The following is a 26,361-nucleotide window of genomic DNA, read 5'->3' as shown; positions in this document are numbered from 1 at the left end:
AAAAAAAAAAACACTCGATAAAATTTTGTTGACTACATAATCAGTAAAGAAAATAGGGAAGATACAGAAATGTGAATGTAGACAATACAGCTAACAATAGGAGGCTAAAGTGAAGGGTAGGCACAGATATGGAATGGTAATGGCTGATGCATATATAACACTTACTAAGTATGAGCTACTTCTCTAAGAGAAGTAAACATAATTTAATCCTGACTCTTAATTCTCACAACAATGCTATACAGTGGATACCATTTTTATCCCATTTACGCACAATGAATCCAACTTTTTAATCACACAACCAGTGGATAGCAAGGGTTGGGATCTAAATCCTGACCATCTCTCCAAGTCAGTAGTAATATGTGACTCTCCATAATCACCATGCCACATCATGGAACTCAGTTATATCAAAAAGAGGTGGAAACAAAGTTCAGGTGAGCATTTAAGAATCAAGGTGCACATGTGTTGCATAGTTCAAAGTAAGACAGGAAATCTAAACTAGATGAACAAAGAAGAAGCAGAAGGAGAACTTAGTCAAAGGATAGATAGCCAGATAATATAATAGGACAAGAGACTGAGTACCTAATCCCAGACCTATTGTGACTAACGAAATGACTGTGTATGAGCCCCTCCAGCCTCAACATTCTCACCTGTAAAATAACAAGGTGTTATTTATCTCTTAATGAGTCTCTATTCCCTTTGAACTCTAACGTAGTATTCAAAGAGTTCAGAGAGCAACTTTGACACTGGGATTAAAAATTAAAAATTCAGGCAAGGAATGTAATCAAAAGCCAAGGTTTTAACTTGAAAGGGTTAGTCTTGACACCAGTATATCAGTGTAGTAACTTCAAGGTAGCTGATGTAAGAAGCCCTTGATAATTGGAAGAGATATGTCTCCCCGCCCTGCACTTCTAGAAGGTTTAAATTCTAGAGGCAGTAGAAAGGGAAAGAGGGAGAGGGAGAGGGAGAGGGAGAGGGAGAGGGAGAGAGAACAAGAGAGAGAGATCTGGATCCTAATAGTAGAACACTTTTTCCTGACCCTGACAATCTTTTAGGTAATTGGAAACCTGATATTTCTTAAAGGCATCAATCTATAAAATAAAGAGCCTAGAAATTATAATTTAAAAGATTGAGAATAGTTTCTTAGGTTTATGTAAGGGTTTTTAATGTAACTATTTTTTTTTTACTTTCTCTTATTTATTATTTTCCTGCGGCTGCCTTAACAAAGTATTGAAAGCTGAGTAGCTTAAAACAACAGAAATTTAGGGGTGCCTGGGTGGCGCAGTCGGTTAAGCGTCCGACTTCAGCCAGGTCACGATCTCGTGGTCTGTGAGTTTGAGCCCCGCGTCAGGCTCTGGGCTGATGGCTCGGAGCCTGGAGCCTGTTTCCGATTCTGTGTCTCCCTCTCTCTCTGCCCCTCCCCCATTCATGCTGGGTCTCTCTCTGTCCCAAAAATAAATAAACGTTGAAAAAAAAAAACAGAAATTTATTCTCTTATAGCTCTCGAGGCTAAAAGTCTGAAATAAAGATGTCAGCAGATCCATACTCTCCTTGAAAGTTCAAGAGGAGAATTCACCCTTGACTTTTCCAAATTCTGGTGGTTCCTAGCAATCCTTGGGATTCCTTGGCTAGTGACAGCATGACTTTTATCTCCACCCTCACATGGCCTTCTTCCCTCTGGATCACCTCTGTCTTTACGTGGTGTTCTCACTGTATGTCTGTTTCTGTCTTTTAGGATACCAGTAATTGGTTTAGGGACCACTCTAATCCAGTATGGCTTTATTTTAACTTTAGCTACTTACATCTGCAATGACCCTATTTCCAAACCTCACATGAGCTTTCAAGTGGATATGAAGTTTGAGGAGACCCTACTCAATCTGGTGGTGCATCATGTAACTTCTGCTTCAATTCAGAATTTAGACCAAACATTTGCAATTTCATATCTATGTAATAAGCCTCAGCCAGAGGATGTAGCCAATTCTCAGGCTCACCTTTCAGTTTTTCATTTATTTGATAGTTTGAGTCTCCTAATAATTCATCTTTTTAAGCAGTAACATTTTAGATGGACAATGAATTCTATAGCCTCTGGTGATTTGGAACCAAGCCAGAGATTCTGTGGTGGTCTGGCAAAGGATTAACCTTTCCAATATAATGCTTAAAAAAGCAATTAGGAGGTTCTTCTAAGTGGGGTGCCTGGGTGGCTCAGTCAGTTTAGCATCCAACTCTTGATTTTGGCTCAGGTCATGATCCCAGGGTTGTGTGATCTAGCCCCCGTCAGCCCGCTGAACACTGGGCTTGGAGCCTACTTGAGATTCTCTCTCTCCTTCTGCCCCTCTCTCTGGCTAGTGCGCACGCTCTCTCTCTTTCTAAAAATTTTTAAAAATGAAAACAAATAATACTCATAAAAGAAAAGAAAGTTATTCTAACTGACCTCTGATCACAAAGTGCAAGATGGTAAAACATAAGTTTTAACTCAGTAGACATGCATAACAGTGGTTTCTATGAGTTAACCATAATAGTGTACCATGTATATAGTGTACTACTACATTGGGAGTAGCTGCTGATGAAGTAAACAATGTTAAAGTTTATGTTAAAGTTATTTGAACATTAATAAAATATTTTACTACAATTAAATACTCATAATTTTAACTACATCAATAACTAGCATATGATAATTGAATAGATTTACTTATATTATTTTGACCTAATATTACCATTAATTGTTAACTGACTTTCAGAATTACGTCAAAAAATTAATTTCTACTGGAACTTCAAATCAATTACTAATTATTGATATATAACCAATAATGAGCTAAGGGAAGACAATAATATAATTAAGGGAGAGAAGAAAATTAATATTAGAAAATATTTGTATCACATTCATGAAATAATTAAATAAAAATGGTGAGGAAATTCTGTTCAAAATAAAAAAATTATAATTTTTATAGTTAGCCAAATTATTTAAATATTATGAAGTAGAAAAAGTAGATACTAAAATTAAGTCTTGCTCTAATTAATTAAGATTATTCGTGTCTTATGTAGTGGCAACTTAAGTTTGGTGCTAAAATCTTCTTTATAATAAATATTTCAATCTATGTGTAAAAGTTGTGTGTATATATTACTATTTAATGGAGAGACTGTCAAATCTTTAAGTGTATTCCATTATATGGTCTAAAGTAAACTTTCAATATTATTTCTTTCTCATTCTCAATGAAATTGACATTCCAAATATGGCAATTTATACCATATTACCTTCTATTATGTCTTTGTTTATATGCTTTCCTCTAGTTGTAATACTATATCTTTCCATTTCCCATTTTCTAGTTTACATTCCTAGCTATATTCTAGGCCCATTTGAGAAACCTGCTTGACAGGTCATTTTCTAAGCACTGCATGTTTTATAGGTGTCTCATGTGTGGTATGCTTTTTGATGCACATCCATTTTGTTCTCCTTACTACAGTTATCCGGGACCATATATTATGTGTTCAGTAAATCCATATAGAATGAATTATTGAATAAGTTTAAAGTAAAGTTATTGCACAAAAGGTAAATAGGCCAAAGAATTTTGATGCCTTTCATTACTTGATCTTCTCTGACAAGGAGTTAGCTAAGGTGCACAAGCAATGTATGGAAACTAGTGTGAATTTGTATTCTTTTCTTCTTCAGTGAATAGAACACAATGAAATCAAAACAATTACCAGAAGCTAGAATAAGCAAAAACAAAAACAAAAACAAAAAAAACAAAAAACAAAATACCAGGAAACTATTAGGCAGTGTATCATGAAAAGGGGACTTGATGGAGAAAACAAAAAAAGAGCAAAGAGAACTTCAGAACTCTAAAATATGTAAAGGAAAAATAATAAACAACATACTACACAGTGTGACAGATCCAATAATATCTGCTACTAGCTCTTAATGTCCAGTTTATTTATTGCAGTTTTTTCAAACCTGGCTTGTTCTCAAAAATGTAGTATGCCTTGCAAAGACATAAAATTATAAAAATATATTCTAAATCAGATTCAGGAATAAAAGAAAAAAATTCTGCTGTAGTGATGTTAAATGACACCTATTGGAGCATCTGAAAAAGAAATCAAACTATAAAAGGCTATAGCCTTCCTATGAGATAGATTTCAATTTAACTCTAAGTTTTCTAAAGGCGAAATAAAAAGAGAAATCTGATCAATTTCATAATTTACAACATCCATAGTAAAAGCAAACCAATTTACTCAGGAGAAGTGCAATTATTCCTGCTACTAAAACCTGTAGGAAATTTCTCCCAAGGGTCATCATAAAGAGACACTGTAAAATATAACAAAATATGCCTTAAACAATGTCTTTGATAGACACCACTAAGAGTTTCATAGAACTGCTTTTTTATGGCACCCTTTACTGTATACTGCTGGTTTAGCTATACAATTCTGTGTGTAGTTTAATAGAGGCATAGATTTTTCAGTAACTCGAAAAATAGATGGACAAAAACATCTTTCAAAGATTTCAAAGACATCTTGATCTCATTTTTTATCAAGTTCTTTAGAGAAATTTGGTGGCAGTATTTCTCAGAACACTCTATTGGTTACTTCGGTAAATAGTTATTGGACATCAATAATTTACATAGTACTACATTAGGCACAGAGGAAACACCGGGGACAAAAATTTGCAGGAAATCAGCTATTCTGTGATGTCAATTAAATGTATATAAATATGAAAAATGACCTGAATGAAAGTAAAAGTTGACATGCTTTTGTGACAGCTGAAGGCATTTCAAGCCTTGGATTCAGTTCCAAGGATATACTCTTAATATAGGTTAGGTCTGACTTAGAAAATGTGTTTGGATTTGCTCTGACATACATGGTAATGGGCACTTGCTGAATCTCCTACTCAGCTTTAGGATAATCATAATGCCTTTTGGGGAAGAGATCTAGTCCCATCTCTTTTATATATTTTTTCTATAATAGGCATGTATTGAGATTTCTACCAAAACTGTGATTTGAGAATCCTTACTTATATCTTTGTTGGAGTTGAGACACGGAGGAAGGTGGAACAGAAGAGGCAACCAGTCAGATATGTCTTCCCTAACCATACATCAGCCCCTGAAGCCTGTCTGCTAAAATACAAAGTTTTTGACAAGTCGTTTTAAAAATGTGTTTGAAAAAACTGCACTGTTCTGTACTCATTCCAAGATTTTATTCTTCTCTACAAAGATCATCAACACAGCAATTCAATAAATATATACTATTCACCTGCTATGTTCCAGGATCTAGATATACAAGGTTAATTGTCAAGGTGTTTGTCTCAAGGAGCTTCCAGTTTGTGATAAGACCCCCTAAGTACACTGAAAATTAGGCCACAGTTTGGTAACTGCTGTCTCAGATATAAATACCACGCACTGCAGAGGCATGATGGATGGGCAGCCAGATCAAATGCAAGCAGACAGAGGGCTCGAGAAGCCCATATATAGCAAGTAGATTTGGAATTGAGTCTTGAAAATGACAGAAATTAGGAAAACAACATGGATGAAAGTCATTTAAAGTGATAGAGGGAGAGAGGGAGGACATGTCAATCAGGATGGAAATTGAAAGAAGAGTAAGTAATTTTTGTGACTGGAACACAAATAAGGTGAAGCTGTGTAGGCTTAGAACAGAAGGAGGTCAGACCAGAAAAAACTGGTGTGGTTAGCCAAGAGATTTGAACCAAAAAACAAAAGTAGACCGAAGCAAACCAAGCAAAACTTCAGAGTAATGGCATACATTTTATGTTTTAGACAGATTCTATCATTATTATAGGGGCTGCAGTAAAGAAGCTAAGAATAGAGTCAGGCAGAGTAATTAGAAGGTTATGGCAGCAATCTGGAAGAAAATAAATGGGGATCTAAATTAAGCCAGAGAAATTGTGATGAGAGGAGGGAGGCATGAGAGATAATAAAAGGGTGGAACATACGTGCTTTTGTGACTTCTCTGGCCTATTTGTGCTATATTTGTTTTTTTTGTTTTTTGGGAGTTTTTTGTATGTTTTGGGGTTTTTTTGCTTCTAAATAAACAATGATGCATCTTATAGTGTCATTTACTCTCTATGTAGTTTCCTTCTCACTTTCTGATTCATGAATAGGTAGTCAAGCTTTAAAAAATCTGAAATGCTATTCTCTTCGTATTCACCAAATCTTACATAGCAGGTCCACTTGAAACTTGAACATTTAATCACTTAGTACATTCTGCCTGCATAACAAAGCTCAACATTATAATCCTCCAGTTATTACAAGATCTATGCTGTCTCTGATACATTTACACTTCAATTACAATTACAATGCTTTCATTTTAACAGCTTCTAGTTTCTGAAGGATTAAGTCTCAAGGATTATGTTATAATGAGAACAAAGGTTATTGACGACTTTTCTCATTTCTTTCTGAGATGCTTTGCTAGCTAAATCAAAGTGAAGCCAAATTTATGCCAAGATGTTTTCTCCCTGCAGGAAAACATAATGGAAGTTATGAGAAATCAAGAGTTTTTACTGCTTCCAGCTGAGGAGCTCCATAAACTCCTGGCCAGCGATGATGTAAATGTCCCTGATGAAGAAACCATCTTCCATGCATTAATGATGTGGGTCAAGTATGACATGCAGAGGAGATGCAATGATTTGAGTATGCTTCTTGCCTTTATAAGACTGCCACTGCTTCCGCCACAGGTAATTGCATGTGATGCTGATTAATGGCTACTATGTGTTGAAAAATCCTACGTTGAAAGTAACATCAAAATATAAATAAAAGGATAATAACAACTTAAAATAGGAAATAATACCCATAAAGCATTTGGTAACATAGTCATGTTCAATTAATATGTATATAGCAAATGCGTGCACGCGCGTGCACACGCGCGCGCGCGCACACACACACACACACACACACACACTTGAAGGCAGAAAGTCCAACCATTTCCCAAACTAAGTTTTATGCCCCTCCATTACCATTTTCTTACAACTGTTCAATTATTAAAGAAAAAGGAGCATCACACCCCGTTCATTATTATTCCTCACAATTTTGTTTTTATTTTTAATCAAATACTCTTTTCAGGAAAATTTGGTGATGGAAAATGATGATGATAGGTCTGAATTCCATCTCTGCCACATATTTACTCATGTTCATATAACTATGAGAATGTCACTTAATGTCTCTGATATTCAATTCCTTTATATATAGAATAAAATTGTGCTATCGCACAAAAATTTTGAGAGGATAAAATTAGATAAATAGTATCTAGAAGATGTTTAAAACTTTGCAATTAATTCCCTGGTTCCCTATTTTGACAATCTAGCCATCTGCCTATATTCTATATAATTTATTTATCTAGCCTAAGGTGTAATAATATGATCATTTTCTGATGAAAATACATCCTTGAAGTACATTTTAAGGCTCAATGCATGAGATATCAAACCTCTATAGATGGATAAGACATATACTGACGGGGTACATACTTATGAAACAACAGCCTTTGGCAGTTGGGATTGTGAAATCTTTAATAATTGGAGCTAAGGAGAATCCATACACCAAGTGAACCAATCACCTCCTTTGATTGATGAGTTATGTAAGACACAGGTGAATTGATAAGAACAAGTTTATTCAGTTCATAAGAAGAAGAGTATTTTTCTCTGATTTGGAGTCTTGTGCTTTAAACTAATTTGTAATGTTGCAAAATTATCTATGTGCAGCAATGTTAACATGTGGTTTCTGTCTTCTCAGGCTATCCAAAATAAGCTTGAAGGTAGCTCTTACCTCCGCAATGTTAGATAAAATTGTGTTGTGTATACATTTCTTTTCTGGTAGCTGTGGGGGGGCTGTAACATTCACCTGATCCTTCTTTTGGATCCATACAACCCTCAACACTTTCACTAATACATATATTGCTAAGAATGTAATACAGGGAATTAGGGCACTAGGAAAGAATGACAGGCCAAATATAACATGCTAATACGTGAAGTGAGAGGTATGGTCGTATATTAAAATTGGAAAGTTAAAAAAAAACCACTGTGTCAAAATTGGGATAACAAATCAAACTTAATACAGTAATAATTGTTTTTCATCTGGCTGCTGAAATGAATAAAGTAATAAAAAGAGAGAAAAAGAATTTATGGAAATCCTGCCTAAGCAAATTATATAAGATTATCCTAATACCAGGATTTTAAAAGGGAGACAAATGCATTTAGGTAACTAAACAAAGAATAAACTGTGAAGCCAAGCACTGGATTTGTCTGCATCTTCCACCCTAGGTTCTGACACAAGATATTCTTTGAAGCCTGGGGATCTTCTCTCAGGATAGAAATGGCCAGTGATCACTATTAGCCAAAAATATCATACTCATCTGTCATCAAAAATGGGAGATGCTTTTACCTATACATCTGTCTATACTATTCCATCAGAATAGACATGTACATCCTATTAGCTTATTTGTTCCTAAGGCTACACATTAAAATTATAGTTTTAATTCTAATTGGTTCAGCTGATTCACCTTAATAAATTAAACTATTTATTAACATTAGAAATTAAGATATATATTTTTGATGTAACTCACTAGTAAAAGACTTTTAAGTATACTCTTATTACAGTGTCTAATAGGTATAAATATAGCATATATCTATTCTCTATTCCTCATTTCTCAAACTAGGGCCATTCCAAACTAACTTTATATATAATTTCAAGATAGATGTGCAAGAAGAAAGAGTAAAACACATTTTCTTTTCATAAAATGTTTCTGGATATAGGAGGAGCTATCACTTCTTAACTAACAGAATTACATGTCATGATAAGCACTTTCCATATATTTCTAACCTTCAATACACAACTGCAAGGTAGATGTTATTAATTATATTTTACAGAGAGAAAACAGGTTGAAAGAGGTTAAGTGACCTTGTCAAAGGCCATAGAGCTAGTGAGAAATCCAGACTTCTTGCAAACCTGAGCTGTGATGTAGTTCTACTGAGTGTACGTTGCTTCTTTGTTTGCTTTCAAAAATGGAAGACCATAAAAAATCACCTGAATACAGCAGTTTTGAATATTCCTACAAAAAGACTGGTGAAGGAAGAAGAGCAGGGGAATAGGAAATAACATGCTTTTATTTCTTTCTTTAGTTACCAAAAATAATACACTTTATCTCATTTAATTTCTTCATTATCCCATGTAGTAAATATTATTATTACCATTTGACAAATGAAGAAACTGAGAATGGGAATGATAGCTGTCTTCCTATGGAGTTGTAGAGGTCAGATTGTGCTCTGGATGTATCTGATTATTCCACTGAGGAGAAATGAGTGTAGTATTTTTCTGTTGGCTTCATATTTAACTCAATCTCCGACAGAGGTTAAAAAAAAAGAGTTTAATCAAATCTAGGATTTTCTAGCCTTTTACATGAACTTTCAAAGAAACTAAGCATCTTAGGGTCTTTAAGAAAAGCCATTATGATGATCAGGAAACATTTTTTCTTGATCCTGGAGCCATTAAATGTATGTTTACACCTATTATGTATTGCTTATACACCAACACTCTCCTCTCTTCCCTCCTCCCTCTCTCTCAATATATATGTTTATTATATATATATATATGTATATATACATGTTTATTATATACATAATTTACATATCTATTAAAGATTAAATATATGTGCTTATTATATACATAAACCTTTATTTAATCTTTAATAGTTATATAAAATGCAATATTATATTTTAAAGTACTAGCAATATTTAAAAGAAGGAAAATCTCCATTTTTCTAGTGAGGTAAGAATTTATTTTCAAAGGGAAAGAGTAAATGGGCTAATTTTTTAAGGAGACCTGAGAGAAGAATTTGTACGATAATTCCTGTGATGTAAATGACAGGTTTCAGGTAAGTGAGAGAACGATGCTCGGAAGACCTGCTGGGAGCTACATATAATATTGTGAAGCAAAACACAACAAGTACTGACCAAGGCAAAAGTAGAAAACCAAGATTTAGAGATGTCTAAAACAAAATGAAATAAATATAGAAAAAAATATATGCTTCTGGTATAAAGCTAAACTAAATAACTGGGAGTATTTTTACAGCCTTGACTTTCTAGTTTCTATTTAGTAAGTGCATGGAAAAATTTCTAGAGCTTAAACAAAAAGTAAAAATAAAGACATTGAGAGAGACTTCATCAACAAAGAAAACATGTTAAAAGATTGACTGCTGTCAAGTAAATCTAGATTATTACTACACTAATAGTCTTCTCTTATGCTTGTGAGCCAATTGACCAACCTGCCTTAGGTGGATTTCAATTTAATTATTTATCACAATCTGCACTCTTATAGATATTTTTCCATCATGTGTATCTGTGTTTAGTTATTTCTTAAGTTCACAAGAGAAAATCTGTTCTGATATTCTCTTTTATTTATAAATTAATGTATGTTATTATAAAGTATAAATTATGTTAATTTGGTATACAAATATATAATAAAGATATAAATTTTGGTAGACAAATTTTGGTATGGATTTTAGTTAAGCACAGTGGTAGACACCATGAGCTTCAGAAGAGAATAAAGAAGAGACATAAAAAGACTCAGAAGTGAAATGTCTATTTTATCTTGTATTGAAATATAATAGTTATTGCTGAAATAAATTCAGTTGGCTTTGCTATAGAAAGGAACTGAGGAAAAGGCAAAATGAAAGAAATACATAATTGAGTTATAGTCTAATAGTGAGTGACTTCTATTATCTTTTAACATTATATTTTAAATAAGGGAGAAGTAGAATTTTCCATAAGAGTTTCTATATTTTTCTGGACTGCCCAGAAGTTTAAAAATTTCAACAGAATTGGAAAAGGTATGGAAATTTCATTTTAGAGAGTGAATGTGTATGTGTGTGTTGTGCGTGTATGCATTGATTTACTTTTTTTCTATATTTTCTTTTATAAAGATGCAACAAAAGAATATGTTCCTATGCAATAACATGTTTTAACACTATGAAACTATTGTTTCCACTCGTTTTAACTGATTTCATAAGATATAAACTTGTAATACGTACATAAATATTTATTTCTTATATACCTGTTTTAAAAGTACAAAAACTATCCAATTTTTGGTGTGTTCCCTTCTAATGATTGGTTTGGAAATTTAAATCATGTTATTCCAAAAATGAAAGCATTGCAATTCTATATATACTCAAGTCAAAATATCTTCCAAAAAACTCAGTTTTATCACAGTCAGAGATTATTTAGAAGGTTAGACATATACAAATAAACTATGTTTCCTATTTGGAATTGGTATTGTTTCTCTTTTGAGATGACAAGGATAAAGATTTCTTATAACTTACTAACCAGACACCTACTGACTTTTAAAAGAAATATGTAGCTCTGTGTGTGTGTGTGTGTGTGTGTGTGTGTGTGTATGTGTGTGTTTATGTACATAAACACTTTCGGTAGCAAAATGTGAAAGAAAAAAAAACCATATGAAGTGGAATAACAAATGATTGCCTAAGCTTAGAAGAAAATGGCTTATTTTAATAATAAAAAATAACAAAATAACAAGGAAACCAAAAGTGTATCTTAAGGAAACAGATACTACTTCTATTTTATAAGAATACATATTTCTATGCAAAGCTGTAATTAATTTATTCCAAAAGATTCTTTATGTAATAATAGCAATATGAGAAGGGAAAGGTCATCAACATTTTTTACTCCATTGGAAATGTGACAGTTGATCAGATACCAGTGGTATAGATTCTGCTGTCTATAAAAATTATAGCCACCACTAAAAATCCTAATGAAAAGCAAGCAAAGTGACAAAGAACAAATCAATATAACAAGAGCATTCATAAATCACAATGTAAGATATACCGAGTAGATTATACTCCTGAGTAATTTATATGTTTTGTTTGGTTTTACTTCTCCAAAGGAAGCATTGATAAACCACCTGATAATTCCAACAATTCTCCAAGTTTGTCAGCATAAATGTTCAGTATTTAGTGTATTATATATCTTACTTTTACAAAGGAAAAGAAAAGAAAAAAACTTTTAACTCTTACAAAGGAGTAAGGCAAAAGGAATTAATCAAACACATTAACAATGCATTTCCGGTCTTTGTTACTCTTCAATTTGTTTTTGTTCTATTTTGTTTGGGTTTTTTTTTTCTCTCTCTCTCTCTCTCTGATCTGCTTGCTGTCTGATTAATTAATGATTATACCAGACATCATCAAAGAAATAGTCTTCTCCACAAAACTAGACTGTAATAGTTTTTAAAAGTGTAGAATAATGTTATTCTCTGAAAGAAACTTGGGAAACAGTGTTTTTAAAACAGAAATGCTCAGACAATATATGCCTCTAAAATCTTACCGGAAATACCATTTAGTTTCATGATCATCTATCACATGATGGCATTCACAGTTCAAGTTATAATATGAAGAAAATACAATAATTTTTTATTTCATCATTTTTTGTAAGTGAGTTATAATGTAAAAACAACAACAACAACAAAAGATATGCACAAGCACAGACTCAAACTTACACATATTACTCTTTTTGGTCACAAGGGTAGAGAAATTGGAACCTAATCTGAAAGACTTTTTTTTGTTACAGTGCTGAAAGCCTCTGTGCTTTTGTCAAGGGCTGATCTCAATGCTTGTGGTTTGTATCCCATCTTTATTGCCATTGAAATTTCACTACTTCAGTGACCCCTTTTATATTTTATATTATTAATTCGTTCCGTATCGGATCATTGGTATTAACTCATGTAGATTTGTTGTTTCGCATATATTAAACAAAACTCATATTCCTACCTACGGTTTCAATTCTGTTTCCTTTTCAAGCAAAATATGTAATTATTATTTATAGTTGTAATAAATCTAATTATTAATAATCATCATTCTCTCTTCAATCCACTGTAATCAATCCTTTGAACAATTTAAAATCACCGCAAACCTCCATGCTGTAATATTCTGCCTATCTCATTTGTTTCTATCTTATACTTGGCTTCCCAGCGACGTTTGACAGAATTGATCTGGCCACTCTTACCCAATTGTTATTCCTAATTTTTTTGTACTCTGTGATGTTGCAATGCCCCAGGACACCATGTGCTCTGCATAAAGAATAATATTTACTTCTGTACTTTTAAATACTTTATAGGAGTCAATTGTAAGTTCCAAATTTATATATTTAGCTCTAAACTTTTCCTGAGAGATAGATTCAAATACCTGGTTAACTACTTGATATCTCTAATTAGATATCCAAGAGCCATCCAAAACTTCACATACTGGAAGAATTGAAGATCCCAAGACTTTCCCCCTGCTCCCGTACTCTCAGTAAATAGCACTACCAACCATCTAGTTGCTTAGGCTTAAATTCTAGCATCACTTTTAATTCTTAACTTTGCATTGCATTTAACATTCAGTTCTTTAGGAAGTCCTTTTTGACTGTATTCTAAGCTATATCCTTAGTCTGTTCTTTTTTTTTTTTTTTTTTTTTTTGGCCTCGCTACAGCCCCATCCTAAAATAAGCCACCACCATCCTTCTCCTGCACAATTGGAATAGTATCCTACCTGTTACTCGAACTTTTATGCTTAACTATGGCAGTAATTTCCAACAACAGAACTCTTGAAGTGTGAATACATTAATCTCAAATTTAAGATTTATACTCTTAGGACAAAATGCTAATATCCTTGCCCTGCAAAGTCTACATCGTCTATTTCATGATTACAAACTCCCTGACCCAATCTCTCCCCAGCACTTAGTATACTCTAGGTACACTGATACTGCTTCTGTTTCTGGCACAGGTCAAGTTTATTTCTTCTATAGCATATCTGTGCCAGCTGATGCTGGGGGCTAGAAGCAGTGGCTTGCCAGTGGAAGAGGATGGTGATGATAGGAATATCTTCTCAGGTGCAAGCAATGAAAGGGGAGGCATAGTTTGTAGATTATTAAAGACAATAATAAAATGGCCAAAAGTCAGCCCACTTTTGTTATTACTAGACCTTGACAATTCTTTAAAATGCCATTAATAACATACTCCTACCTGCTGGGATGAACTGCCCACCACACCCCTTTTCTGAACGAGTACTACCTAGAAGATGTTTACATTCATCATAGCATGGCTGACTCTTTCTAATTAATCACATGCCACATCAAATGTGCCCTGTTCTTAGCACTTTCACCTACTATTTTCTTGAGTTTTAATCTGTTTTTATCTCTTTCCTTATAAATATATTTTTCAGAAAACCAGACTTGAAGCTCTTGTTCACAAAATTCCTGGCATAATGAGTACTCAAAAAGTATTCATTGAGTCAACAAATGAAAACATTTTCTAGGTCTTAGGAAATGTAGTTTCATTTAACCGTATGTTGATATATGACTTATCTGAAATGAGAGAGAAATCTACAAGAGTGTGTTATGATGGAGCTAACAGTGGCTACTAAGGATGAAGTCATAAAGAGCACATTGATTCAGACTTTACTGAAAATCCTTTATTGAATGGACAATAGGAAAGCAAATTAAATAGAATATGCTCCCTCATTTCTTTGCTTTATTAGATATATCCATAGAACATAAATTCATTAGAATTCCTCTGCTTTAATGATACATTTAAAAATAAGTTGGCTATAAGAAAAAAATGTCCCATTTTCATTGCTAGCATAATATATCAGAAAACAAAGTCCATTCCATGGGGAAAAAAAACCCTTGAACTTCAGTTAGTTCATAAGCATTTTTGTACATATTAAATAATATACATAACATTTACCAAGAGGCCACACAGTGTGAGAACAATTATTTTCTTCAATTAAACATTAAAGAAGAATTTCATTTTTTATTCATGCCTATTTTATATAACAATGATAAAATTAAAGGACATAATAATTTGTAGGAGGACTAACAAAAATTGTGGAATGTTTGGAATGAAGCAAAAGCCATTTAAATCATTAAAATATTTCTAGCTATTTTAATTTAGGATTTAGGGAACTCAGTTAACTCATGAAGCTACTTTAATATTTTAGTAACTGAAGTTTATAGAAATAAAATCTGAAGATTAAAATATGATCCTTAAACTAAAGAATATTCTTAATTTGGGGGCAAATATCATAGGTAAATCTACAGTAGAGGAAATTACCTTGATCCAATTATAAGATTATTTTATTTTGATCAGTAATTTATTTGGGATATAGATAAAATACATATATTCCTGCATCCCCTGTCCACACTGCTATTTTTATAAAATATTTTTGCTTGTTACTCTTTGAGGAAAAGCAAGGCAGCCTGTGTGGCTGAAACAGAGTCATCCAGGGAGTGAGTTGTTGGAGGAATTTAGAGAAGGTGAAGATCGAAATCATTGAATAACTTGTAAGCAATTGCAAGGACTTTGGTACTTCCTTCGAGTGTGATGGAAGCCATTGCAGAGTTTTAAGCAGAAAAGAACTTCATCTCATGTACACAGTTGAATGGACTATCTAGTTGCTGTGTAGAGAGTATACTACAGGGAAACAAGAGTAGAAAATGGAAGCCAGTTAGGAGGTGATAGCAATAGCAGAGGTGAGATATTTGAGAAGTCACATAAGAGTAATAAGGTAGTAACAATGAAGATAGTGAGAAGTGTTCTCATTCTAGTTATATTTGTAAGTACAGCTGTTTATATGGGAGAATAAGAGATAAGAGAGGAATCAGAAATGATCCCAGGTTTTTTGGCTTGAGCCCCAATGAGGAAGGATATTATGGAATACTGACTTTAAGATTTCTATTAAGCCTTTAAGTGGAAATGTTGAATAGGCAGTTGAATGCATCATTTAGGTGTTGTGGAGGTACACTAGGAGGTATAAATTAGGAAACCGTTGGCATATAGATATAATTTAAAGCCATGATATGAGATAGTATTACCTAAGAAGTCAGAATAGATAAATAAGTACAGAGAACTCAGAATCACGTCTGGGCATCGAAACATTACAAAATTAGAGATAGAAAGAACCTGGTAACTGAAATCAAGACACTAGTCAAATAGTATATAAGTCAACGGAGCTTGCTGGCAGAAATTTCATAAAATAAACCATCAGAGAGGACCGAGTGATAACCTGTACCAAATGCTGCTGAGAGATCAAATAGAATGATGTACGTTAATTGATTTTTAATTGATTTTAAGTCAATCTTTGACAAGATTAATTTCTGTGGAATAGAGCTAAGCAAATGTGGGAAAACTAGCATTTAAAATAGTAAATACATAGGATGTTTAAAACTGCAAAATTGAAAAAAAAATAGTCTGTAAGTGGCTGGGTTTATCAGCCAGGATGCAATGAAGAGAAACAAAAACAAAGTGAAATTTTAACATGGAAAATTTATTTAAAAAATCACTAAGTATAACAAGGATTTGGAGTAAGGAAGCATTAGAAACTAAAAAGCTAAAGGAACTCTAAAGAATATAGAAATAGCAGATTTCTGAGGTATACTTCAGAGACATTGCTGTTTTAGGTCTAGACCACTACAATAAAGTGAATATCAGTAAAGTGAGTCCAATGAATTTTTTGGTTTCCCAGTGTATATAAAAGTTATGTTTACATTTATAAAAGTATAGCCCATTAAGTATGCAATAGAATTATGTCTAAGAAAAACAATGTACATACTTATTTTAGAAAAAAACTTTACTACTAAAAAAATGATAACCTTCATTTGAGCTTTCAGTGAGTCATGTTCTTTTTGATGGTAGAGAGTCTTGCCTCCATGTTGATAGCTGCTGACTGATCAGGGTGGTAGTTGCTGAAGGCTGGGGTGACTGGGGCAATTTCTTGAAACAAGACAACAATGAAGTTTACTGTATTGATTGACTTTCCCTTTCACAAATGATTTCTCTGCAGCAAGCAATGATGCCTGATAGCATTTTACTCACAGAGATTTCTTTCAAAACTGGAGTCAATCCTCTGAAGCCCTGCCACTGCTTTATCCACAAAGTTAATGTAATATTCCAAATTCTTTATTTTAACAGTCTCCACAGCATCTTCACCAGGAGTAGATTCCATCTCAAGAAACCACTTTGTTCGTCCATAAGAATAACCACTCATCCATTCAAGTTTTATTGTGACCTTTCAGAAATTCAGTCACATCTTCAGGCTCTACTTCTAGTTCTAGTTCTATTGCTATTTCTACCACATCTTTAGTTACTTCCTCCAGTGAAGTCTTAAACCTTTAATTTGTAATAAACACAATATCTGCAAAGCACAGTAAATCAAAGTCCTATAAAACAAGGTATTCTTGTATAAGGAGCAGCTACTTACTGCTTTGGGGCTGAGACAGAGCACCCACGGAAGCACCCCACCTGAGATTCAGACCTCCTTGAAGACAGTGCAGCCATGGCTAACTAAATGGCAGGCAAGTCATTGTGCTGTAGCAGTGGTAGAATTTTCTAGAAATCTGTCCTTTAGAACTTACTAGAAATCTTCCCTCTAGGTATCCCAAAAGAGACAACCTGCTACAAAATCACCTGGGGAGACTTCTGGGATAATTTTCTAGGTTCTCCTGGCCATCATGCTCTGCAGGAGGCAAGCACTAGAGAAACTGCATTCATTGCAGAAATCTGGTGAATAGGCATACTCAAACCAGGAAGCAAAATCTTTCTCCCTAGTGTCTCTCCAGTGTCCTCTACTGACAATGCTTACCATAGTGCTAGCTGGCAAAGAAAAAAAAAAACCTTAACGGGCCATTTCATCATCCATTTTCACAAAACAGTTGAAAAAGATCATTTTGGAGCTGAGGGTCAATAAATTGATAAAGAAAACAAACAAAATATATTGATAAACACCAAACTGAAGGAGAGGAATCAGGCATGTTTACATACTCACAGGTGTGATTCTGAAGACAGGAAATTTGATGATGTAAGACAGAGGGAAGAACTGTTGTAATATTTTATCTAAATGTGCTAGGGTAGGTAGGATTTCATGCATAAGTGGGTAGATTGACTTTAGAAAAGAGGATTGGAAATTATCTATGTGAACAGGAGAAAAGCAAAAACATGTGCATGCAAGTTTTGGTAGTTGAGTAGATGCAGTGGTATAAATGAGTGTTTGATATTTTTGAGTTCAACATTAATTCAGTGTTTGTTCATGGAAAGTTTAATTTCATTGGACCTCAGTTTTCACTTCAGGACAAGAAGATAGAAATATTTTTTTCTGTCAGTAACATTGTGTGAATGAAATTAATTTTTTTCCCTAAGAATTGATGCCTACTCAATAAATACTTGACAGTTTTATGGAGAATTAAGATATGTATGTCTTTCCATCTGAAAAAAAAATAATTTTTACAATGCTTGAAACCTCTCATGAGCCTTTCAGTCATTCAATATGTATTAAAATAAAACAGACAAACAAACAAACAAAAAAAAAAAAAGCTTAAAGAACTTTTTGCTCATCAAATAAATGGCCTTTAGTGAAATATAGATTCCTTCCACTGGAGTCATTTTTTCCTGAGAGTCATCATTCACAGCTTTTAAATGACAAAAATCCTATGACTTAAAAAAATAGATAAACTGTTTAAAATTACTTTGCAAGCTTGTATAATTTAAATCATTCCTAAGAGGAAAGGAAGCAAACTATATACTGTGTGAATGAATCACAAGTGAATTGAATTTTATCACACAAGTACTGAAATGACTATGACTGTAATTTTAATTTCCAAGAGTATCAAATAAATAAAATAGTTTATTATTATAATGACTCTGAAAATGGAAAAAATACCCCCAAGAGAAGAGCAATTTAACATTAATGACTATCCAGAGAATCAGGCAAAAGCACTCTTTTCCATTCTAATTAGATGGCAAATACTTATAGGTCACCCAGAATATAAGTTGTTACTTTAATAATATTCAAAAAGTAACAGTGCACTGCTAATGTTAAAAAATGGTAAATACTTATATATTATTTTGCATAACTATTCGGAATTTTTTGGAGTGATGTTATTTTTTTCAAAATATAAAGATAAATTATCTTAGAATAATCTTATTGGTGCTGAGTACCATGCAATTTCATATTCCAACCATTAAGAAAATGGTGCACATGTTAATTTAATATTTCCCACAAATACATCAAATTTTCCAATTCAAGACTCCTGATAAATTAGAGAAAAGTTTATTTACTTTCCATATATTCAATTTTAAGTTAATGAAAACAATTAAGAGTTTGCTATTATCAGTAATTGTTGTTAGTCTTCTATAGTTTAACCCCATCAAGTAGAACTCATTAAGTGGGTATATTACTTTTCTCTTTTTTTTTTCTTTTTAATCTGAACAATAATTGGTGAAACTGTGTGATTTTTTTTTAAGTTTTGTTAATTTGTAGTTTACTCTAATATCTCTTACCCACACTATTGCCTTCCTTATCAAGCCAATTCAGATCAGTTTAGAATTTATATTTCCATAATTACCAGGGAAAATATGTGAATGATCACACAATGCCATACTAAAATGTGTATCTACCTTACTTTCACAGAATTTTTCGGGGGGAGGAAAGACCTTCAAAACCAGCCCCCTAATATTTTGCAAGTAGAAATTCAGGCTGTGAGAATTAAAGCAGACTACTTTAGATATTTTAAATTTAAAAACTCACAGAGGCATGTGCAATGGAACTTAAGAATTCTAATTCTCAAAAAAATTTTTTCCACCTATGAGAACAAGCTTTCAAACAAAAAAAATATTTTAACTTTTACTTAGCATTTAGCAGTTTTTGAGGTATTAACTGACATCATGACACCGAGAGCAGAAAAGACAACATAGATCCTGAACATTTCAATTTTTCCTGTTATATCTGAAGTAGAAAGTTAGATAATTTTAACTACAAAGTCTAATTTTATTGTAATTCAAAGGAAACATTTTCCTGAATGAATAACTAATATAGAATTTGATTTCACGTATGGGGCGCTAGGGTTGCTCAGTCGGAACACCGTGTGACTCTTGATCCAGGGTTGGGGGATCTAACCTAACCATGTCAGGTTTAGAGATCGCTTTTAAAAAATCTTTACAAAAGTAAATAAAAAATTACAAAATAAAATACTCAGGCATACTTCTGAGCACTTGTTTTTTCACCAAAGAAATTTTATCTTTATTTGGCATGGAATAATGATTTAATAAATAGACGTTTAAAGAATCAAAATTCAATTGTTGATTTTAAAGCAAAATATTTATTTTTCTTTTGAAGAACATTTAAAAAATAAATATCATGTTAACTGAAAAATAGCTTTTAAAAGTATTATATAAATCATGTTCTGTTATTAATCTCTTTCCTGATGTAGTTTGCATATTATGTTTCTCATTTTCCTGGTGTGAAAAAAAGATCTCATGAGCCATGAGATCATGTCCTGAGGAGAGATCAAGAGTCAGATGCTCAACCGACTGAGCCACCCAGGTATCCCTGGGTGGTTATTATTTTTTAAAGTTTTGGAATTCTTAATGGCAAAGGTTAATGAACAATAGATTTTCATTTAGAGTAAATTATCCCAAGTTATAAACACAAATTATAAAATGTGTTTATAATTTTAAAAATTGGCACATTTTTATGAGTGTCTCTGCCACAAAGTAGCTTGCAAAATTTGCTTTGCTGAGCTGGAAAAGCAGCATATTCAGTGAATTCAATAAGCTGACCTATAAAGACCTGGAAATAGAGTCATAAATAATAATGAGTGTGTTATTCTCAATTCAGTCAGCTATGGGGGTTTTCCAAACCATTAAACAACTTCCCAATTTGCTACAAATCAGCATAAGTGTTATACTCTTTTCAAAAAGAAGCTAGAATAAAAGATGGCAAGTATATGGTAAGAATTTAGGGAGTGATGAATATTTAATCGAAAGGAACACGTGAAATCTAGTTTCAGTGAGTAGTCACTCATAATATTCAGCTATTATAAAAATAAAAGATGAGATTTTATCCTGACCATTAGATTTGACCTCATCCTAATATTTGTGCTAATACTCATTATTTTCTGTGTATGCTAAAATATATGTAGAATTGGGCACATACATAAGTTATGCCTGAAATATAAAGATCTAGTTGAATGGTAAATACACATTTCATCTGATTGGTCAAATTTTTTTTAAGTTTAAATACTTATTTTGAGAGAGAGAGAGAGAGACTGGGAAAGACAGAATCCCAGACTCTGCGTTGTAAGCACAGAGCTTGATGTGGGGTTCAAGTCCACAAACTGTGAGAGCATGGCCTGATCTCAGATCAAGAGTCAGATGCTTAACTAACTGGGCCACCCAGGCACCCCGTGATTGATCAATTTTTTAGGAGACAGGAATGGCATCTTGTCCTGATGTCATGTCCAGAAACAAGGACTAGATATGTGTTAGATCTTCAAATAAATTCCTTATTAACAGCTATTGTCTTCTTCATGTGTCACCAAATTTTGGAATTTTTTGTTTTTATTTTGATTTTGTGTGTGTGTGTGTGTGTGTGTGTGTGTTGTTTGTTTGTTTTGTTTTTTGGTAAATGTGATTCTTTAAAAAATGTTCTAAACCTTTTCTTTCCATGTATATTTTCAATAACTTTAGATTAGTCTTTTTTTTTTCTTTTTTGCAGTGGACTCAATGATAACTGTCCAACTCTAGTGACATCTTTCCCCATCTGTATCTGCTCTTCACAATGCCTCCAGGGTGAATTTTTCAAAACACATATTCATTTTATTGATATGTTGATATGTTGATTAACAGTAAATCATATACACATACAACAGGGAAAACAGCAAAGATCTAAACTGCTACCATTAATAAAACACTAGAATCAATCATTCGGTGAAAATCAGTCTAGAAATCTCTTCACTTATTCATTCACTCACTCACTCATTTCATGAAGACTTTCTAAGTGCCGCCTGTATCGAGTGGTGCTGACTCAAACAGACTGCTCTTTACTCTAATGCAGCCACATTTTAACAAGAAGCGGAGGACAGAATGAAGGGCTGGCAACAACCATCAAATGAACTATGCCTTCCTTAAAACTCAGATGGTGAAAATAATTATGAATTAAAGTAAACAAGACAAGGTGAGAGAGTGCTTGGGGTTGCCAATTTAGGTAGGCCAGAGAAGTCCTTTATGAGAAAGTGACTTTGAGCAGAGACAAAAAAATAAATGAGGGAAAAACCAAATAGATATCAGACAAGAGTGTTCCAGGAAGAAGGAACAGCAATGAGGCCAAGGTAAATAGAATTCTTTGGACAAGGTAGCAGGTGTGTGGAAGATGAGGTCAGAAGTGTTCAGGAAATAGGTAATACAGGGCTTAGATGGTCATAAGGAGTTTAGCTTTTATGTCAATTACTATGGAAAGTCACTGAGGGATTTTGAACAGAGAAGACACATGCTCTGTTGTTTCTTCTTATTTTTTATTATGGAAAAATTCAAATGTATTCAAAAGTAGAGAGTAACTCTATCTTAAAAGGATCATTCTAGCTAGTGTATGAAAAATAAACTATATGATGGCGCAATAGCTAAGATCCCAGCAGGAGATAAAATATACCAAAAATGGTTCATATGAAGAGATGTTAATGAAGGCACTACTTACAGAGATGTGGCCAGTGTTCAGAAAATGCACAAAGTAGGTTGAGGACTCCGGGCCCCTGAACCAAGGTGATAATGGAGAAAACCATATTACATACTTCAGAAAGATCAGAACTATAACAGAGTGGCTGCCCTACTTGAGCTGTAGTCATAAGAGGACATGGCTACAGCCACGTTTTGCAGGGAAAAGGGAAGAAAACACTCATTTTTATTTCCACCATCTAACTTTCTGCTTGTAATCCCATTGGCTGGACTTGGCCAAAAGCAAGTCAGCAACGGAGCCATGTGATGTAGTTCCAGAATGTTTAGCCTCTCAAGGAACTAAACTGGACAGAGAACAGTGCAAATTGAATGACAGGGAAACAAATGAAAACAATCAGCACTAAAAGGACAGACTGGAAGCAGATACACTAGTTAGGAGGTTTTATTATAGTCCAGGGAGGATGTTAGCTTGTCCCAAAGTTGTAAATATATTATAGAATATCTTGAAGGTTAAACTAAAAGTATGACCAGTGGATTTGATGTGTTAAGTGAGAGAAAAAAAGGATTCATAAGGACATTTGATTATATGATTACATAAGCATAATCTGATTATACTATTACATGGCTTTATATATAAGGATGGAAGTTTGGGTGGATGGATGGGGATTAAAATATATAAAAGATATAAGAGAAAGAAAGATTTTACTAAGAATAGAGTCTCAGGACGCCTGGGTGGTTCAGTCGTTTAAGTGTATGACTTCGGCTCAGGCCATGATCTCATGGTTCATGAGTTCAAGCCCCACATCGGGCTCTGTGCTGACAGCTCAGATCCTGGAGCCTGCTTCAGATTCTGTGTCTCCCTCTCTTTTTCTGCCCCTCCCCCACTCACGTGTGTGCGCTCACTCTCTCTCTCAAAAATAAATAAAAACATTTAAAAAAATAAAAAGAATCTCAATGAATAGCATATTTTGAATAAATATCATTAGTCTGGATTCTGCTTGACTTCCTTTTATTCCTCTGAACCTCTGACCTTTTTCTTGAAATATTCTTTATTCTTTTCTGTGCCTGGCAAACAGGTACTTGTCTTTATTGATTCAATTTAAAGGAGACACTCTGTTGTAAGTATTTATCTACCACATAATACTTGGTTAAGCATGCCTTCCTATTTCCTAGAGTACTTTGTCCATATTTCTTGTACCATTTGACCACCTTCACCCATTTCACCCACCACCTGTCCCCTGCCTCTAGCAACTACTAATCTGTTCTCTGCAACTATGAGTTTGGGGTGTGTGTGTGTGTGTGTGTGTGTATTAGAAGATCCCACATATAAGTAAAATAATATAGTATTTGTCTTTGTCTTTGTGACTCATTTCATTTACCATAATGCCCTCCATAAGGTCCATCCATGTTGTCACAAATGGCAGGATTTCCTTCTTTCATAGAAGGATAGAATAATAATCCTACATATATACATATACATAGAATATACATATATACATATGTACATATGTATGTATACATATAATACATATACATATACATATGTATACATGTATACATATGTACATATATACATATGTACATAGAATAATAATCCTACATATATACATATCACATTTTCTTTATCCATCCATCCATCCCTCAACGGACACTTAGGTTGTTCCCATGTCTCAGCTATTGTAAATAATGCTAATGCTGTGAGACCGTGAGAGTGCACATATACATTCAAGTCAGTGTTTTATTTTCTTTAGATAAACACCCAGAAGAATTGTCGGATCAAGTGAATACCACTTTAAAAAATTATCTTCTTGTGCATTAAGTTGATTAATGTAGCTTGTTGACATGACTTTCAACTGTTATACAAGTCCAGGAGGGTTATTTGTAAGGAAAAGAAGAAGAGTGATTGGTTCAATGATTCCTGTTTTGGAAAAATCAACCATCTGAAAATTAGGATGTTGGATAAAGATATAAAAGGCTTCTCAACACAACAAAAATACTTTTTTATTTAGCTGTAAGTACTAGGAAATAATAAGCATACGTTCCATTATATTATAAAATACATGTGACTCCAATATAATATAAATTATGTTGTAAATTATTTAAATTAGGAACTGATACATTACTTTTGCATACTCCAAAGTACCTGACATGGGGCTTGACACATTCCAATTATTTTAATGTCCTTAATATTTATATTAATAAGGCTATATTTTCCCTTATCCCTGAAGTTTGTTCAGTCGAGGTGTTTGAACAACTCATTTCATACCCAAACTTTAGAAACTCTACAGGCAGAGTGTATGCCCAGCAGAATTAGCTTTACTTGGGAGAATTATTTTAATCCCTTATTGACTTGCAAGATGCATCCACCTTGATGTTTTCACAGGAACATATCTCACTGATGATGATCAAAAGAGGTATGTTGGACTTTGATCAGAGTAAATCTAAAGAAAGCTGGAAATCTGCAAATATGCAGTGATTAAAATTCTTTCTCCATCTTCTCTTTGTGGAATGAGGGAGGTGAAATACTGACTGATACCTTATAATTAGTGTGAGAGAAATCGAAAAGTTTTTATTTAAGATAATTGAGACAATGCTAAAGCAAAACAAAAATTTCATACTGTGCCTACATTATTATAGAAATTTTAAAAAATCTAATTTTCCAGAGTAAACTGAATGCAGTCCTTTCAATTGCCTTCCTGAATATCTGTGTTAACATCTGGGAGTGTTTGCTTCTTACCATCAGCATCAACTTCTCTGAGACAGAATATGGGAGGAGCAGGGGAAGAATTTTCAATCTTTCTTGTAGCACCAGATGTTCTTTATAAGCCTAAGATAGTTACTTCCTTTTTGATATCATGTGTAGGTCACTGGTACATTTATCTCTCTCAAGGGAAAGTATACTTTAGAGTGACGCTTACACTTAGTGCATTGTACTTGTTAACTACAGTTAGTATGGGGACATTGTGTCTTAACTCAGAGAAATTTCTTACAAGAAAAACTTACAGAAATGCAAATAACACTGAATAACACAATACATTTTATTCTTTCAAGAGCATATTACTTATTGCAAGATGTTTTGAAATCAGGTTGTGATTTGAGTACCTCATTTGAGTAGAGTTCATCAATTTCAGGCAAAAACAGCTAGGAATGAAATGTAATCATTCCTATAAGATATTAGTGAAACCATCCAACTAGTAATAATTAAATGTTTTTAACTACTTTTTCCCTAGGAGATTTGTCTTTTTATCTTGGTATCTAGCAGATACATGAGTTCTACAGGAAAAGATGATCCAGAATGTTAGCGTAAATTAGAGCTTGAGATATTGTCCAGGCCAGGAAAGGTCTATAATAGAGACTAGACATATAGGAGCGGGCTAAACATCTTCAGAAAGGAAGAGGGAGTTTAGGAAAAGGAAACATCAAGGAAAATAGAAATATCTATTAATTTTATTCTTAGAAAGCATACATTTTATTAATGTATCAAAAATATCAAACACTTGATAATGTTATGTATAATATCTATGAAGAAAAGTATTGGTTCTTAAGCATCTCTCTGTCATGCAGGCAATGACACAGACATAGCCCAATACCTATTTAACATGTGGACAATTACTACATCACACAGCTCAAAAGTTAAGAATACCTTCATTAAATCCAATGCTATAGATAAAGAAATCTATCTTTCATAAGTCTCGCGGTGTCCTCAAAAAGCACAAATGTGCAATATACATTCTTCCCAATTTGAGTCTGTGCCTGATTCCTCACAGAGATGGCTTTCTAACTGCTATGATCTGTTATTTCCCAATCAGAATTTTTTGTGTCTGTGTGTGTGTGTGTGTGCGTGTGTGTGTGTGTGTGAAAGAGCTAAAAGAAGCAAAAATGC

General features: G+C 33.5%; 1 protein-coding gene across 3 annotated transcripts in view; it reads left to right on the top strand.

Annotated features, from left to right (window-relative positions):
* The window catches only part of KLHL1 (kelch like family member 1), a 355,898-nt gene that overhangs the window by 204,939 nt on the left and 124,598 nt on the right, over nucleotides 1–26,361 (top strand). For all 3 annotated transcript variants that reach the window (XM_019827858.3, XM_011288605.4, XM_045054161.1), the window contains exon 5: nucleotides 6,464–6,676. In XM_019827858.3, coding sequence (XP_019683417.1) covers nucleotides 6,464–6,676 — 213 coding nt within the window. The remainder of the gene's footprint in view (nucleotides 1–6,463; nucleotides 6,677–26,361) is intronic.

The sequence above is a fragment of the Felis catus genome, chromosome A1 (assembly GCF_018350175.1).
Source record: "Felis catus isolate Fca126 chromosome A1, F.catus_Fca126_mat1.0, whole genome shotgun sequence".
Lineage (NCBI taxonomy): Eukaryota > Metazoa > Chordata > Mammalia > Carnivora > Felidae > Felis > Felis catus.
This window is presented reverse-complemented; position numbering and strand designations above follow the sequence as displayed.